Source organism: Hyperoodon ampullatus (assembly GCF_949752795.1).
Source record: "Hyperoodon ampullatus genome assembly, chromosome: 14".
Taxonomy (NCBI): Eukaryota; Metazoa; Chordata; class Mammalia; order Artiodactyla; family Ziphiidae; genus Hyperoodon; species Hyperoodon ampullatus.
In genome coordinates, this window is record NC_136927.1 from 37,618,345 (window position 1) to 37,635,426 (window position 17,082).

At 44.5% G+C, this 17,082-nt stretch overlaps 2 protein-coding genes across 3 annotated transcripts in view; one reads left to right on the forward strand and one right to left on the reverse strand.

Annotated features, from left to right (window-relative positions):
- Window positions 1-10,439, forward strand: part of LOC307062589 (acyl-coenzyme A synthetase ACSM1, mitochondrial-like) — a gene marked incomplete at its 3' end in the record, with an annotated part of 34,076 nt that extends 23,637 nt beyond the window's left edge. Inside the window, exons 10-13 of the mRNA XM_079718325.1 lie at window positions 6,349-6,476; window positions 7,583-7,682; window positions 8,742-8,861; window positions 10,353-10,439. Coding sequence (XP_079574451.1) covers window positions 6,349-6,476; window positions 7,583-7,682; window positions 8,742-8,861; window positions 10,353-10,439 — 435 coding nt within the window. The remainder of the gene's footprint in view (window positions 1-6,348; window positions 6,477-7,582; window positions 7,683-8,741; window positions 8,862-10,352) is intronic.
- A 5,575-nt stretch (window positions 10,440-16,014) lies between these two features.
- LOC307063319 (acyl-coenzyme A synthetase ACSM1, mitochondrial) overlaps window positions 16,015-17,082 on the reverse strand; it is a gene marked incomplete at both ends in the record, with an annotated part of 37,599 nt that continues 36,531 nt past the window's right edge. For both annotated transcript variants that reach the window (XM_079719378.1, XM_079719377.1), the window contains one exon: window positions 16,015-16,101. In XM_079719378.1, the coding sequence (XP_079575504.1) occupies window positions 16,015-16,101 (87 nt within the window). The remainder of the gene's footprint in view (window positions 16,102-17,082) is intronic.

Here is a 17,082-nt window from a genome sequence, read left to right on the forward strand (position 1 = left end):
CCTTGGGTTGGTGGGTGGGGTCCTGTCCCTCTGTGGTACTATTGTCCAGAAGCAATCATGCAAGCCTTAGCCTTAATGCTCAGTAGCACAGTTTAAAGGTTGGATAAAAGGGAAAATGAACACAGACTAACGTGTATAGATCAGCAGCTCTTAATAGTGACTGCACGTTAGAATCATTTGAGGGAATTTTTTTTTAAATACTTGGATGCAACCACAGAGATTCTGCTTAAACTGAACTGGGGTGGCCCAAAGCCATGACTTAAAAAAAATTGTACATAACATATTTTATTTTGCAAAGATGTCTTCACATATGGCCACACTGATTTCCTTCATTTCACATGTTCCCATGGCAATGAGACATGTCACTCTTCCATTGAGATTTGTTGGCTTATATTCTGTTCTTTTATTTTCTTTTTATTGAGGCATATATATATATGATATAAAATTTACCCTTTTCATCATTCCTGAGCATACAGTTCAGTAGCACTGAGTAAAATTTACAGTATTGCACAACCATCACCACTATGCATCTGCAGAAAATTTTCACCATCCCCAGAAGAAATTCTGTTCCCATTAAACAATAGCTGCCTAGTCCCCATCTCCCCATTGGTAACCTCTAATGGTACTTTTTGTCTTTAAGAACTTGCCTATTTTAGTTACCTCATATAAGTGGAATCATACAGTTGCCCTTTTGTGTCTGGCTTATTTCACTTAGCACAATGTTTTTAAGGTTCATCCATGTTTTAGCAAGCTGTCATCTTTTGAGACTGAATAATATTCCATTGTATGTATATACCAAGTTTTGATGGACATTTGGGTTGTTTCCACCTTTTGGCCTTTGTGAATAATGCTGCTATGAACACTGATTGTGCAAGTAACTGTTTGGGTCCCTGCTTCCCTTCTTTTGGTTATATACCCAGAAATGGAATTGCTCGATCATATGGTAATTCTGTTTAACTTTTTGAGGAATTGCCATACATATTTTCCACATGCACAAGGGTTTTCATTTCCTCGTATCCTTACATACACTTGCTATTTTCAGTTTATTTTTAATAATGGCCATTCTAATGGGTTTGAAGTGGTAACTCATTGCGGTTTTGATTGACATTTCTTTAATGACTAGCATCTTTTCGTGTTCTTATTGGCCATTTGTATATCTTCAGAGAATTGTCTATTCAAGTTCTTTGCCCATTTTTAATTGGGTTGTTCCTTTTTCTGTTGTTGTTGTTTCTAAGTTGTAAGAGTTCTTTATGTGGGCTGGATATTAATACCTTACCAGATATGCAAATTATATGCTTTGCAAATATTTTCTCCCATTCAGTGGGTTGTCTTTTCACTTTCTTGATAGTATCCTATGACATACAAAGTTTTTAAATTTGGTGAAGAACATTTTATCTATTCAATATTTTTATTTTATTTCCTGTGCTTTTGGTGTCATATTCGATAAATCATTGTGAAATCCAAGGCAAGATTTTCCTCTGTGTTTTCGTCCAAGAGTTTCATAAGCTCAGCTCTTACATTTAAGTTTTTGATCCATTTTGAATTAATTATTGTGTATGATATAAGGTAACTTCATTCTTTTGCATGTGGACATCCAAGGTTCCAAGCACCATTTGTTAAAAAGACTGTCTTTCCCACTGAATGGTCTTGGCACCGTTGCCTAAAATCAATTGACACTATATGGGAGGGTTACTTTTTGGGTTCTCTATGCTATTCCAGTGGTCTGTATGTCTCTTTTTATGAATGTATCACATTGTTTTGATTGCTATAGCTTTGAAGTAAGTTTCTGAAATCAGGAGTGTAAGTCCTCCAACTTTTTTCTCCTTTCTAAAGGTTGTGTTTGCACTTTGGGATCTCTTGAGATTTTATGTGAATTTTCGAATGGGTTTTTCTATGTCTGCAAAAAACACCATTGAAATTTTGATAGGGATTGCATTGAATCTGTAGATAATGTTGGGCAGCATTGTCACCTTAATATTGTCTCAAATCAATGAATATGGGATGCTTTTCCATTTATTTATGTCTTCTTTCTCTTTTTCAGCAGGGATTTTTAATCTTCAGTGTACAAGTCTTTCACCTTCTATACTAAATTTATCCTTAGTATTGTATTCTTATTGATGTTTTCTTAATTTCCTCTTTGGATTGTTAATTGTTAAAGTATAGAACTGCACCTTAAATTTTGTGCATCGATTTTCTTTTCTATAACTTTGCTGAATTCCTTTATTAGCTCTAACAATTTGTGTGTGTGAGAGGAAGTTTTTTAGGGTTTTGTACATGTAAGATCATGTTATCTGTGAACAGATCTAGTTTTAATTCTGTTTCATTTTGGTGCCTCATTTCTTTTTCTTGCCTAATTGATCTGGGTAAACTTCCAATACTTTGCTGAGTAGAAATGGTGAGATCAGGCTCTCCTGTCTTGTTCCTGATCTTAAGAGAAAATCTTTCAGTCTTTTACCAGTGAGAATGATGTTAGCTATGCTTTTTTAAAAATATATGGCCTTTGTAATGTTGAGGATGTTTCCTTCTATTCCTAGTTTATTAAATAAACTGAGTGTTTTTATTGTGAAAGGATACTGAACTTTGTTAAATGCTTTCTCTGCATCAATTGAACAGATAGGTGGTCCCCCAGCCCCCAGTTTCATTCTAGTAGCATGGTTCATTACACGGATTGATTTTCATATGTTGAACCAGGAATAAATCCCACTTAGACATGGTATATAATCCTTTTAATATGTTGCTGAATTCTGTTTGCTAGCATTTTGCTGAGAATTTTGCCCCAATTATTCATAAGGGTCTGTAGTGTTCTTTTCTTTTCTTTTCTTTTTTTTTTTTTTTTTTGCGGTAGACGGGCCTCTCACTGTTGTGGCCTCTCCCATTGCGGAGCACAGGCTCCGGACACGCAGGGTCAGAGGCCATGGCTCACAGGCCTAGCCGCTCCATGGCAAGTGGGATCTTCCCGGACCGGGGCACGAACCCGTGTCCCCTGCATCGGCAGGCAGACTCTCGACCACAGCGCCACCAGGGAAACCCTCAGCTAATGTTTTGACAGAGATTTTCTTGAGTGCCAAGAGGTCAAACAAACAAAAATACCAATAACAACAAAAAGGAGAGAACAACCAATGTACAAGTTAGGTCTGTGCTGGGGTACTCCTTCACCACTTAGCTAGGCTTGCTCTGAGCCGAGAGATCAGTCTGAGGTGAAAGCTTAAGGTCTTCTCAGGACTCTTGTGAGCACATGTCTTGCTCAGGTATGTGCATGGTTTTCTAAATACCGTCATGTGCACAGCTGTCTTGAATATCCTAATTTCCCAAAAGAATCTCACCCCAGCTTCTCCTCCAGGCCTTGATGACCTATTGTATATCTCCACCAATAATTTCTTACCTCAGGCACCTTTTACTTTTGTGGTCTTCCAGGTAGCTTCTATGAACAGTGCCTATTGCTCTTCCAACTTATATTCTGAGTTACACGAACTGGGTGCCTTGCACCAGTCCTTCAATTATCACGAGATAGGTTACAACAGGTGTGTACAATAATTTGCAAGTGAGATCTTCTCTCTCTGGTTGGAGCAGGGGGACTGGAAACTGGGCTGCCATCTGCTCAAGACTAAAACTGCCATGTAGGAGAAAGCCTGGAGCAAGGGTGAATAAAGTGTCACAAAACTTGTCTGCCATTTTGAAGATGGCTTTTTCTTGATTGGGTATTTATAAGGTTGTTTTAAGCCTTTGACTCTTTCCCAGACGTCGTACATAGTCAATTCAACTTCTTGTACTTTTTTCTGGGTTTTTTGGGGAAATGAGACCTTAAGTCTTCCTCATATTCCATGTTTTTTTGACATCACCTACGAGTAGCACTTTTTAAAAGTAGTCAAGGTGAAGAACTCACTTTGGTGCCTCTGTAGACTCTGACCCTCTCTGTGTGGTAGATGTGATACTATTCTCCTACCATTCAGGAGCTCTTCAATGGCTCTGAGAACCTACTTCCAAGAAGTTCAGGTCCAGAGAGACAAAGGAATTCCTTCCCTGGGTGTGGGAGTCCCATCTGCAAGGTTCCAATCTCTGACCCTACCTCAGATGATTGACATCAAGAAATTTCATTTCCTTCAGGGAAGACCTGTCCACAGGGACGTGTCAGGTCAACTGTATCACAGTGCACTGAAATGGACAGCAGTTCAAATGGTACATGAATTGGGGGTGGGACTTTTTCTGTACCCTTTGATGTGGTGTCTCCTAAATTTCAGTCATTCAAGTCCACATCAACTATTTTCTGCCATATCCATGCACCATCTATATTATTAATTACATTATTTTTAACTTTAAATCAAATTATTATTTTAAAGCATTTGTTTAAAAAAGAATTTGATCTGGTATCTCAAGTGGAAAACAGTATCTCTTGCCAGAAACAGGAGGCAATTATAACCATAACTATAATACACACAAAACATTTTCTAAAATTCTAGCTAACTTCTATTTTCACCAGAAGTCCTGAAATGGTATAATAACTCTAAATGGAAAGTTACCTTTAAAACTGTCTAAAAATAAAAAATTAAAGGCAAAAAATGCTCTGAAATGGAAACTTATCTTACTCTTGGTAGTTCCAGAGCTTTTAAAAATATGTCCGAGAATCTCAATATAACCAATTGGACGGGACTCTAAAAAAGGATACAATTTAATGTTTAAAGATTTTTTTTCCTGAAACCTCTTAAAATTATTCCATGTTCCAGAAGAAGAAAAATCCCAACACACTGCTTAGTGGTCACATGCATAGGCTGTAAATTCAAACGCCAACCCTCCCACTGCCCAGCTGAGTGACTTTGAGGGAGTTATTGTGCCTCCTTGAACATCAGTTTCCTCTCCTGTAAAATGGGCTAAAAAATGCCAGCCTCACACAAATCTGTAAGGTTCACAGCAGCTTTATGCATAATAGTTAAAAATGAAACTACGCAGGTGCCGTTCAGTGGGTGAATGGTTGATCTGTGTCTCATCCGAAACGTGAGATACTGTTCAGCAATAAATATGATCAAACTATTGATGAACACAGTAGTGTGGATGGATCCCCAGAGAATGATACTGCGTTTAAAAAAAGAGCCACTCCCAAAGGTTATATACTATATAATTCCATTTATGTGACATTATTAAAATGACAAAATTATAAAAATGGAGAATAGGTTAGTCATTGCCAAGGGGTTAGTTATGGGAAGGGAGGAGGAAGAAGGGAGAGGAGAGAGGTGGATGTGGATATAAAAGCAACGTGAGAGATCCTGGTGATGATGGGACTGTTCTGTACCTTGACGGTGGTGGAAGATACATGGACTTACACATGTGATAAAATGGCATAGAACTAGATACACTCACACGCACACATGAGTACAAGTAAAAAACTGGGGAAACCTGATTAAGATTGGTGGATGGTATCAATGTCAATATCCTGGTTATGATATTGAGCTATATTTTTGCAAGATGTTATTATTGTGAGAAACTAGGTAAAGGGTACATGAGATCTCTCTGTATTATTTCTTATAACTGCATGCAAATATACAATTATCTTAAAAGTTTAATGAAGAATACCAGGTTCATAGGCTTTCTGTGAGGCTCAAATGAGGTAATATTTTGGGAAGAAAATTCATTCAGCAAACATTTATTGACACTTCCCATCTGTCCAGCCACTGTGTAAATGCAGAGCTTATAACAGTGAAGAAAAGAGAGTTATGCTCTAGCGGAAATTTTATTTTACTGGAGTGGCACACAAAAGTGAGTTGTTATTTCTAAAAATTGTTCTGGGACTTCCCTGCTAGTGCAGTAGTTGAGAGTCCGCCTGCCAATGCAGGGGACATGGGTTCAATCCCTGGTACAGGAAGATCCCTCATGCCGCGGAGCAGCTAAGCCTGTGTCCCACAACTACTGAGCCTGCACTCTAGAGCCCGTAAGCCACAACTACTGAGCCCACGTGCCGCAACTACTGAAGCTCGCACACCTAGAGCCCATGCTCCGCAACAAGAGAAGCCGTCGCAACGAGAAGCCCGCGCCCCTCAATGAAGAGTAGCCCCGCTCGCCGCAACTAGAGAAAGCCCGCGTGCAGCAACGAAGACCCAACACAGCCAAAAATAAATAAATAAATGAATGAAATGAAAAAAATTGTTCTTAAAATTGGTTGAACATTGTTCAGTAATTGACCAGTAGCATGCATTGAGTGCTTGCATGTAATGAAAGTAGACTCAGAGAGATTATAAAAATTTCCCAGGTGCCAGGTAGAGCCAGAAGCGGGATTCAAACCCAGATCCGAGCCCACTGCTGTAGCTCATCATCTCTAAACTCACTGTTTTTGACAGAGGAGTGTTGTTCTCTTTGCAGAGTAACCCAGTGAAGACAGCCGAAGTGGAGTGTGGGGACTTTTACAACAGTGGGGACAGAGCGACTATTGATGCAGAGGGCTACTTCTGGTTCCTGGGGAGGGCTGATGATGTCATCAATGCCTCCGGGTAGGTGTGGCTGACGTTGAGCGGCTGACGCTGAGCAGAACGTACCACCCTCACGAGCGTGGTGGGTGGTAGCATGCCCAGACATTCCTTCATGCCTGGGTGAGGGACTCTCAGCCTAACTCTGAACCAAAGTAAGACATCATGCAAGTTAAAGGCACTGGGAAGGAAAACTTTACTTTGGTCCCTATTTGTTGAGGGAGCTTATTCTGTGTGCCCCTCTGATGAACCACATGTCACAGAAACACATAACAACAACAACAACAATAATAAAATTCACCTTTATGGAATATGTACTATGTAACCGTACTCTCTGTAGAACTTTATACAAACCACCTCCCAATGCTGTAAGGTAGATGTGATTATGCCCATTTTATATTATTTTAATTTTTTTTTGGTGGGGGAGGGGGTGGGTGTAGACCTGACAGTGCGCGGCATGCAGGATCTTAGTTCCCCGACCGGGGATTGAACCCGTGCTCCCTACAGTGGGAGCACGTAGCCCTAACCACTGGGCCCCCAGGGAATTCCCATGATTATGCCCATTTTACATGAGGAAATGGAGTCGGTGACCAGTGAAAAACATTGCCTGAAGTTTCAAAGACAGTACAGGGTGCAGGCCAGATTTGCAAAAAGGTGGTCTGACTCGAAGTCTGTTGTTCCTAACTCTTACATGATTTATAAAGAAAAAAAAATGACACGTTACACTAGAATAATAAGTTTTCTTGGGAATTTCAGGAAAATTGAGTTTGTTGTTTTTAATTTTTAAAACAAATGCTGATATAGTGAGGAACAGGGTGTAAAATTTGTACAAATATTTAAGCTAAGGAGTTTTCATGCCAGGGGAAGCTGCTTGAGCTTGAGCCAAGCCCCAGAGCTCTGGGAGGATGAAGCATTCACCTCCTCTCTCACCTGGGGAGCACCTGAGCCTTGTATTTCTTAGCATGGAACGTTCAGGACTTCACATTTCAGTCCCATTACACAGGGCTCTGGCGCCCTGTGACAGATACCCTCCGTGCCAAGGGAAGATGTGTCTCTCCCAAAGATGCGATCTGAGGGCCTGGGTCACCCTCGCCCGGGAATTGGCTCAGAAGGAACCATTGGTCCTGCAGGTACCGCATTGGGCCGGCAGAAGTGGAGAACGCCCTGGCAGAGCACCCAGCGGTGGCTGAGTCCGCTGTGGTGAGCAGCCCGGACCCGATTCGAGGGGAGGTGAGGATCGGGACGTGGAGGTCATCGTGGCTGGGTGTGGGGCTGGGAGGGCAGGTGAGGGGAAAACTTCCAGGCCATACCTACCCAGGCTTGGACCTAGGGTGAAGGGAGGGCATGCTTGGTGTGCATGTGACTTACACGATGTGGTCAACAGGGGGCACTGTGGCCTCATCTGTGACTGAAACGATGCTGATTGTGAATGCTGCTGCTGCTGCCATCTAGTAGTTAATCAGCTCTTACTGGATGTCAGCTCATTTATCCCTCACAGAACACAATGAATTAAGGGCTCTTTTAGTACCTTCTTGCAGAGAAGGAAACAGAGGCATAAAGAGATTAAATAACTTGCCTGGATTACAAGCTAATAAGTGGTGGGAGATTGAGCACTCTGGCTCCAGAGCAGGCATCCTTGACTCAACAAGTGTTTATTGAACACCTTCTATGTACAATCCCTGTGTAGTTAAATGAGGACATAAATAATAATAGGAAACTAATAAATTACCAACATTTATTAAATGCCCACAAGGTCTTAACTATTATTAAATGCCCACAGAACTCTACCTATAATAATAGTGAAAATGGTGATGATAACAATGATAGGAATACAAATACGTTTAAACTGGCTTCACGCTTTATGTGTATTATCTCATGGATTCTTTACATAAACCTGATAAGGAATGAACCTGTCCTCTCTCCACTTCGCAGAGAAGGAGATCAAGATTAAGATAGGCTAAGTAATGTTCCAAGGCAAAGAGTGGAAATTGGAAGTATTGGGATTTGAACCTGGGATTTCCAAAGGCTCTACTGTCAGTTTGCTTTCCCATTAATTTAGTAAGCATTTACTCTTTATTTTTAAGTTTTTATTTATTTATTTATTGGCCACGCAGTGTAGCATGGCATGCGGGATCTTAGTTCCCTGTCTAGGGATCGAACCCGCGGCCCCTGTGGTGGGAGCGCAGAGTCTTTACCACTGGACCTCCAGGGAAGTCCCAGGCATTTGTTCCTTAAACTATAATTTGGTTGTCACTCGCCCTGAGCCTCCACTCTGGTTCTTCACCACAGGTAGTGAAGGCTTTCATTGTCCTGACCCCAAACTTCCTGTCCCATGATCGAGACCAGCTCACCAAGGAGCTGCAACAGCATGTGAAGTCAGTGACAGCCCCGTACAAGTACCCAAGGAAGGTGAGTGAGAGCAGACGGTTGGGGTCTGGTCCCTGTGAGTGGTTCTGGGGGCTCCACCGCCTCAAGTCTCATACAGTGTCTGGGGTGAAGCCTAAGTAGCCAAGAGCACTAATATTTTTCTCTGCAGAAGAAGCATTTCAGCTTAGGGGTGTGAGGGAGCCCACTGAATCGGATGGAACCTCGATCCTGTGTCAGAAATTCATCCATTGCTGGAGTGTCAACCTAAAGAAAAATATCAGACAATTGCCCAAAGATATCCAAGAAGGTTATTTATAATCTTTCAAAATTTGAAAAAGACACCCAAACCAGCAACTTCCAAACTATTAAAAAGCATTATTTGTCGTGAGAAATACATTCTATATTGCAACCCAATACACATATACATACATAACAAAAAAGAACAAAATGATATTTACCCTAACGACATGTAATACATTCTGATATTTTTTGTTCAACTTCATTTGTTTTAAATGCTGTGCACAACCTATAAAACTGTGCAGCAATAGAGAAATTATGAAATTACTCATGGAATTTAATATTATTCTGTAATTTAAACTGATGATGCAGATTTTTAACATAAAATATCACAATAATATATTATTGAGATAAAAAAGCAGGCTAAGAAATAGCGTACGTAGCGCTATCTGATATGTTTAAAAACAAGTTAAAATTTCCTTCTTTTGTAGTAATACTTTGCTGCATTGTCTGAATGTTTACAATCAATACATATTATAAAGCTATATAGCTAACGTTTACTGAGCATTTACTGTGTGTACCAGGCCCTGGACTCAAGGCTTTACATGCATTATTATTTCATTTAATCCTCTCCACAACCTGAGATAATCATCCCACTCTACAGAAAGGAAACTGAGGCTTAGAGACTCAAAGTAAATTGCCTGAGATTACAGTAAATAGAAGCTGGATTCAACCCCATGTGTATCTGACAACAGAGTTCATGCTGCTAACATTAGGATCTGATGCTTTATCGAGAGTAGAATAGAGGATGCGTACCAGTCAGGAAGGGCTACATGTTACTGTGGGTAACAAACAGTCCCAAAGTTGCAGTGGATTATAACAAGGACGGTGGCTTTCTTGCTCACGCCACTTGTCCACCATAGCTTTCCCGGAGCCTTTGCTCCACATCCGCTCATCCTGGGACCAGGATAAAGGAGCAGCCACCACGTAGGCACCTCCCAGAGAACTAGAAGAGATGGACAGAGGGGGTGGCCTGTCTCAATGACTCCCAACTTTTCTGTTAGAGGTGGCACACTTCACTCCTACTCATATTTCACTGGTCAAAGTACATCAAAGGGCTGCATCCAACTTCAGGAGGTCAGAGGAGAATCTGACATAAATGGTGGACCCCATTAAGGCCCCCACATGGCGCCAGCCTGTCTGGGGGACTGTGAGAGGGCAAAGGAGGAGAGCTGAGGGTTGATAGAAAATGACGGGGTGACTTGGTCAGAATGTGTTTGCTTTATCCTCAACCAGGTGGAGTTTGTCTCAGAGCTGCCCAAAACCATCACTGGCAAGATAAAAAGAAGTGAACTCCGGAAGAAGGAGTTTGGTCAGATGTAATTGGCAATAAACTCAGAAACCACTGTGTGATGTTGGCCAAATGCCTGGCGGCCTCAGTTTCCTCACGATGGTGAGGGTGAGGAGAGGAACGCTGAGAGGGTTGACTTCAAAGGGAGCCAGGAGTGTCAACATTCCAGCATTTTTGTTCTTTTAAATTAATATCAATCACTATCCTTCCTCCAAGTTCCCTGTTCCTTTCAGATTGCCCAGCTGAGCGCTCAGAATGGGGCTGAAGCAAATTAAATACTGACTCAGCATCCACAGTGAGTCTGTTGTGCATTTATTCTGTGAAAGATCCAGTGCTAAATGCTGTCCCTCCTAATTCCCCCAACCCCCATCAGAGATTGCCCCAGGGCCTGATTCTCCCTCCTAGTTCCAGAGACTCTGTGACCCAGTCAATGACCAGGACATAGAGGTCTCGGAGGAACAGTCCATGTGGCCCCTGGGGTCTGCTCCTGCCTGGCTTGCCTCTGCCCACCTGGGGGTGAGGCGGGAGGCAGGGCAAGCGTGGTGTCTGGGGAATGGAGAAGAGGGGAGGGCAGCCCAGCTTGGTGACGACACTTGCCTGCCACACCATCCCTCACCTGCCCCCTCCAGTGGACCCACTGCCTCTCCTCCCACCAATAATGCTGCTGCTGTTACTGCTTGCAGGTCCCAGCCTGGACCAGTGCAGGTGAGTGAGGGCCCTGCACTCTGGGGGCCCAGGAATCCTGCAGGACTCCTCCAGCCCTTCCCAGGGACCCAGGAGCTTTGTTCCCCAGCCCCTCCCCAGGGGCCCGCAGTCCTCCCCAGACACCTGTCCTTATACTGTGTAATCCCCTCTGCCATCCAGAGCCCTCTGACCCCCCTGGCCTGTGGTCCTGTGAACTAACCCTTCACTCCATCCATCCTTCCAGCCTGAGATGGAACCACCAGAGGCTGGAAGGAGCAGAGGCAGAAGAGGCTGGGCCTGGGGGTGAGAGAAGCGCATATTGTCTCCTTCTCACCCATTCCTGGGGGGTCACCGAGAGGGAGACCCCTCTGCAGCTGTCCTCTTCTGAGGTGCACAGATAAACACACTCACAGGGTAATATACAGACATCACAAACACAGAGATGCACAGGCAAAGAATCACCACCAGCCTCACCTGGGGACTCAGGTGTCGGGCTCATGCACAGCTCACACATAGACCAACACAGGCAAGGACACTCTGGGGGGAACACACACACACACACACACATACACACACAAGTACACATACTCAGGGCCATGTGAGACAACCCTCCTGGGCAGACCCACACACACCCCAAGGAGGTTCACACACGTGCGTGCACACACACACACACAGACATGTAGACAGAGACATAGACACAGAACACTGCCACATACAGGCACAAAAAGAAGACAAACAGATACAATCAAGAACACCCTAAGGGACAGCAACTTCACACACAGCACACTCACACACATATAAAACACAGAACTCCATGGACCCATATGCTCTGAGACACAGACACACACATGGATTTGCACAACCAACGTACACTCATTCAGTGACAAAGGTGCAGACACAAATGCATACAGAGAAAACAGAGAGACACTCAGTGTCTCAGTGCTGTGCAGTGGGAAATTCACATTCACAGTCGAGATGCTCACAGACACAGAAACTCAGACACACAGGTTCATACATGCAGACTTATACAATCACAGTCACACACACACACATACTCCCAGACAGGTCTGGCACTCCAGTGGATACCTCCACAGGCAGTCGGGGTGAAGAGACCCTGGCAATGAGGTAGAAGGTAGACGGGCTCCAGGCTGAGCAGCTGGAGCTTGTCTCCTGCTGACATTTCAAGGAAAAGATAAAGGCAGGAGCAGAGAGAAGCTCAGCTCTGCCTGAGTAAAAAGATAAGACTACCATATTTTTCATTCTTGAGGTCAAGGAGACCTCCTGGACTACACATGCACAAAAAGGTTCCTCAGGGGTCAAAAAATGGAGGGGGCGCTAGCCCATAATATGTCCTGCCAACCTCTCAGAGACTCTCACGCTGGAATCTATCTTGGCTAAAAGATGCATGTGCACATTGGATAGGACCCTGAGTCAGACCAAATATGGGCACAAAGCAAGATGAATCAAGGTGATTGGCTAGAGGGAACCCGGAATACTGCCCCCATATAAGCAATTTCAGCCACCCCAAAAGCATGACTCTCTCTCTAGGCCCATCCGTGTGTCTTTCCTCATGTACTTTTCTTCTAAAAAACGCTTTATCTGCTTCACTACCTTTTGTCTCTTTGCTGAATTCTTTCTTCAAAGAAGACCAGGACTGAGGTCCTGTTTCAAGCCCACTGGCCCTCGTGGTCTAGTGGCTGGGATTCAGCACTTTCACCGCCACAGCCTGGGTTTGATTCCCGGTCAGGGAACTGAGATCCTGCTTCAAGCCGCCACACCCTCGAGATCAGCATGACCTACCCCACCTAGGCTGTCATGGAAGGGAGTGTTTTCCTGGCTCCGAACCCAGTGCTAAGCACCTGTCCCATTGAGGGCCTTCCAGAGGGCTGTGCTTATGCTCTGAGACGCCAGAGAATGGCCAGGGTAGGGTGGCTCTGGGGAAGGGGCACAGGGTAGGGACTGGGCTATGACAGCGTGCACTTAACATGGGGGTGTTGCATGGGGCCTAGCAGATCCCAAGGTCAAAAGAGGGAAAAAAGTGAGCCTCCCCAGGACCCACGCTGTGTGTCAGAGTGGGCTGTGCCCCCTCCCACAATAGCAACAGTGACAGTAAAGACATCAGCAGGACCATTGTATGATAATATTATCATCACCACAGCAATGACTGACCATCAGCCCGAGGTGGAGGAGAGAGGTGTGACCATGGCCGCCTGGTTTGCTTCATCTTCTGAGCAGGGCTGACCCTGAGCAAAGTTGGACGGCAGGCAATGATTCTCTCTGGCCCCTTCTCTTTCTGGAGGCTCCAGCTCCAGCTTCTTCCTCTCCCAACATTCCCCCCACTCCCACCCAGACCCAAGTCCCTCCTGACCCTTTTCTCAGCCTGGGTACAACACCTCTCCCTGACTCCCCATCTGTGCAATGGGGATAGAGATGGTATGGGCCATAAGAAGATGCCTGCAAAGTACAGTGCTTAGCACAGGCTGGTAACAGGAGGGGGCTTTAAAGGCTTCACAGCTTCTAAGGTGCCAGTTCTGGGAGGACAGTCGCCCCTGGGAGATGATGAAGCTGATGGGCACAGGCGCTCAGCACATGGCCTCCCTTGGTCCTCATGACAGTCTTTGGACACAGGACTGGACATTTCCATTTTAGGGAGGAGACCCACCCAGGGTCACACCGCTGGTAAGCAGCACAGCTGGGTCTCAAGCCCAAGGCTCCTGACCCTGCCTTCAGGGGCCACGGAGGGCTCCTCCCCTGGATGGGAGGCTGAACCCGCTTTGGGGATGCTTCGTCTGCTGCACGAATGGTCTCACCCTTTCCAGGCCCCTTAACTCTGTTAACTTCTCCTTCTTTCCCTCATCCCTGCTTGAGTTGTAACCAGGGTGACCCTGGCACCGTTCATGGAAGTCCCCAGTCCCTTACAGGCTGCGTCTGCCTCCCATTCACTTCGGGGCTAGTCTGACTTCCACTCCTTCTGTGCCTAGTCTGTCTTTTTATAACCACACAGCCCAAATGTGGGACTCTGTAGGCAGGCAACTGCATCTAAACAGATTTCAACACTATTGTTTTGTTATCCCTGTTTTTTGTTTTGCTTTTTTTTAAATCATTTCTTTGTATTTATGGTAAAAGACATTGATTTTCCATTATAACAGTAATAGAATGTTTCCTGTTTACAATAAGTTTCCATAATAAAATCTATGGGCTTTAAAGCAATGATTTTAAAGCTGTCATGGGCCTGAATGAGCTGGGAGACCACTGTGTCAATCACACATAAAAGCACCTTTAGGAAGTTCACCTCAGGACAGGGCCCAGAATAGACCATCACCAGTGGGGTTTGTCTAACCACCCGGGTCCCTGGGCCCCAGCCCACCTGCTTGGCTCTCCCCACCCCACACTCCTGGTACTGCCAAGCTGATTGGGTGCTGTCCTCAGATCCCCCGGAAGAGAAGCTGATGAACTTTCTCCATTAAAATTCTCAATTTCTGGAGGTCCCTGGAAATCAATAATGAGAGTCAGACTGGATTTTTTCCCCCCCGTTTAGGCTCATAATCTAAAGCCCATGCTAACAGGTGATGTATCTAACCCTGTTTCAGGCGTTAAAATGTCTACGTTAATTAGGGATGATTTTGAGACCATACCCATACCATCTGGTCACACAAAGTGGAATTCGCAAGCCAGAAGGAAACATATTTTATTACCATATTATCATGACCACGTAATTCAGTTCAACTGTAACATCTTTCCCTTTGGGATTTCTTCTTTGCTCATGTTTTATGTATAAGTGTACTTCTCAATTTCCAAACATGGGAAATTCTAGTTAGCTTTTCATCAGGACTCTTCTAGCACAATTGCATTACCAAAAAACATGCTCTGTGTGATTTCATTCCTTTGAAATATGTTGAAATTTGCTTTGTGGCCAAAATAAACAAGGTTAATTTTTGTAAATATACTATATGTGCCTGAAATTAATGTTTCCTCTGCAGTTGTTATGTGATATTGAGGGATATATGGTTATAGCTATATGATTAAAATGGCTTGCAATTAAGAGTGAAGGGTTAGTTCACAGGACCACAGGCCAGGGGGGTCAGAGGGCTCTGGATGGCAGAGGGGATTACACAGTATAAGGACAGGTGTCTGGGGAGGACTGCGGGCCCCTGGGGAGGGGCTGGGGAACAAAGCTCCTGGGTCCCTGGGAAGGGCTGGAGGAGTCCTGCAGGATTCCTGGGCCCCCAGAGTGCAGGGCCCTCACTCACCTGCACTGGTCCAGGCTGGGACCTGCAAGCAGTAACAGCAGCAGCATTATTGGTGGGAGGAGAGGCAGTGGGTCCACTGGAGGGGGCAGGTGAGGGATGGTGTGGCAGGCAAGTGTCGTCACCAAGCTGGGCTGCCCTCCCCTCTTCTCCATTCCCCAGACACCACGCTTGCCCTGCCTCCCGCCTCACCCCCAGGTGGGCAGAGGCAAGCCAGGCAGGAGCAGACCCCAGGGGCCACATGGACTGTTCCTCCGAGACCTCTATGTCCTGGTCATTGACTGGGTCACAGAGTCTCTGGAACTAGGAGGGAGAATCAGGCCCTGGGGCAATCTCTGATGGGGGTTGGGGGAATTAGGAGGGACAGCATTTAGCACTGGATCTTTCACAGAATAAATGCACAACAGACTCACTGTGGATGCTGAGTCAGTATTTAATTTGCTTCAGCCCCATTCTGAGCGCTCAGCTGGGCAATCTGAAAGGAACAGGGAACTTGGAGGAAGGATAGTGATTGATATTAATTTAAAAGAACAAAAATGCTGGAATGTTGACACTCCTGGCTCCCTTTGAAGTCAACCCTCTCAGCGTTCCTCTCCTCACCCTCACCATCGTGAGGAAACTGAGGCCGCCAGGCATTTGGCCAACATCACACAGTGGTTTCTGAGTTTATTGCCAATTACATCTGACCAAACTCCTTCTTCCGGAGTTCACTTCTTTTTATCTTGCCAGTGATGGTTTTGGGCAGCTCTGAGACAAACTCCACCTGGTTGAGGATAAAGCAAACACATTCTGACCAAGTCACCCCGTCATTTTCTATCAACCCTCAGCTCTCCTCCTTTGCCCTCTCACAGTCCCCCAGACAGGCTGGCGCCATGTGGGGGCCTTAATGGGGTCCACCATTTATGTCAGATTCTCCTCTGACCTCCTGAAGTTGGATGCAGCCCTTTGATGTACTTTGACCAGTGAAATATGAGTAGGAGTGAAGTGTGCCACCTCTAACAGAAAAGTTGGGAGTCATTGAGACAGGCCACCCCCTCTGTCCATCTCTTCTAGTTCTCTGGGAGGTGCCTACGTGGTGGCTGCTCCTTTATCCTGGTCCCAGGATGAGCGGATGTGGAGCAAAGGCTCCGGGAAAGCTATGGTGGACAAGTGGCGTGAGCAAGAAAGCCACCGTCCTTGTTATAATCCACTGCAACTTTGGGACTGTTTGTTACCCACAGTAACATGTAGCCCTTCCTGACTGGTACGCATCCTCTATTCTACTCTCGATAAAGCATCAGATCCTAATGTTAGCAGCATGAACTCTGTTGTCAGATACACATGGGGTTGAATCCAGCTTCTATTTACTGTAATCTCAGGCAATTTACTTTGAGTCTCTAAGCCTCAGTTTCCTTTCTGTAGAGTGGGATGATTATCTCAGGTTGTGGAGAGGATTAAATGAAATAATAATGCATGTAAAGCCTTGAGTCCAGGGCCTGGTACACACAGTAAATGCTCAGTAAACGTTAGCTATATAGCTTTATAATATGTATTGATTGTAAACATTCAGACAATGCAGCAAAGTATTACTACAAAAGAAGGAAATTTTAACTTGTTTTTAAACATATCAGATAGCACTACGTACGCTATTTCTTAGCCTGCTTTTTTATCTCAATAATATATTATTGTGATATTTTATGTTAAAAATCTGCATCATCAGTTTAAATTACAGAATAATATTAAATTCCATGAGTAATTTCATAAT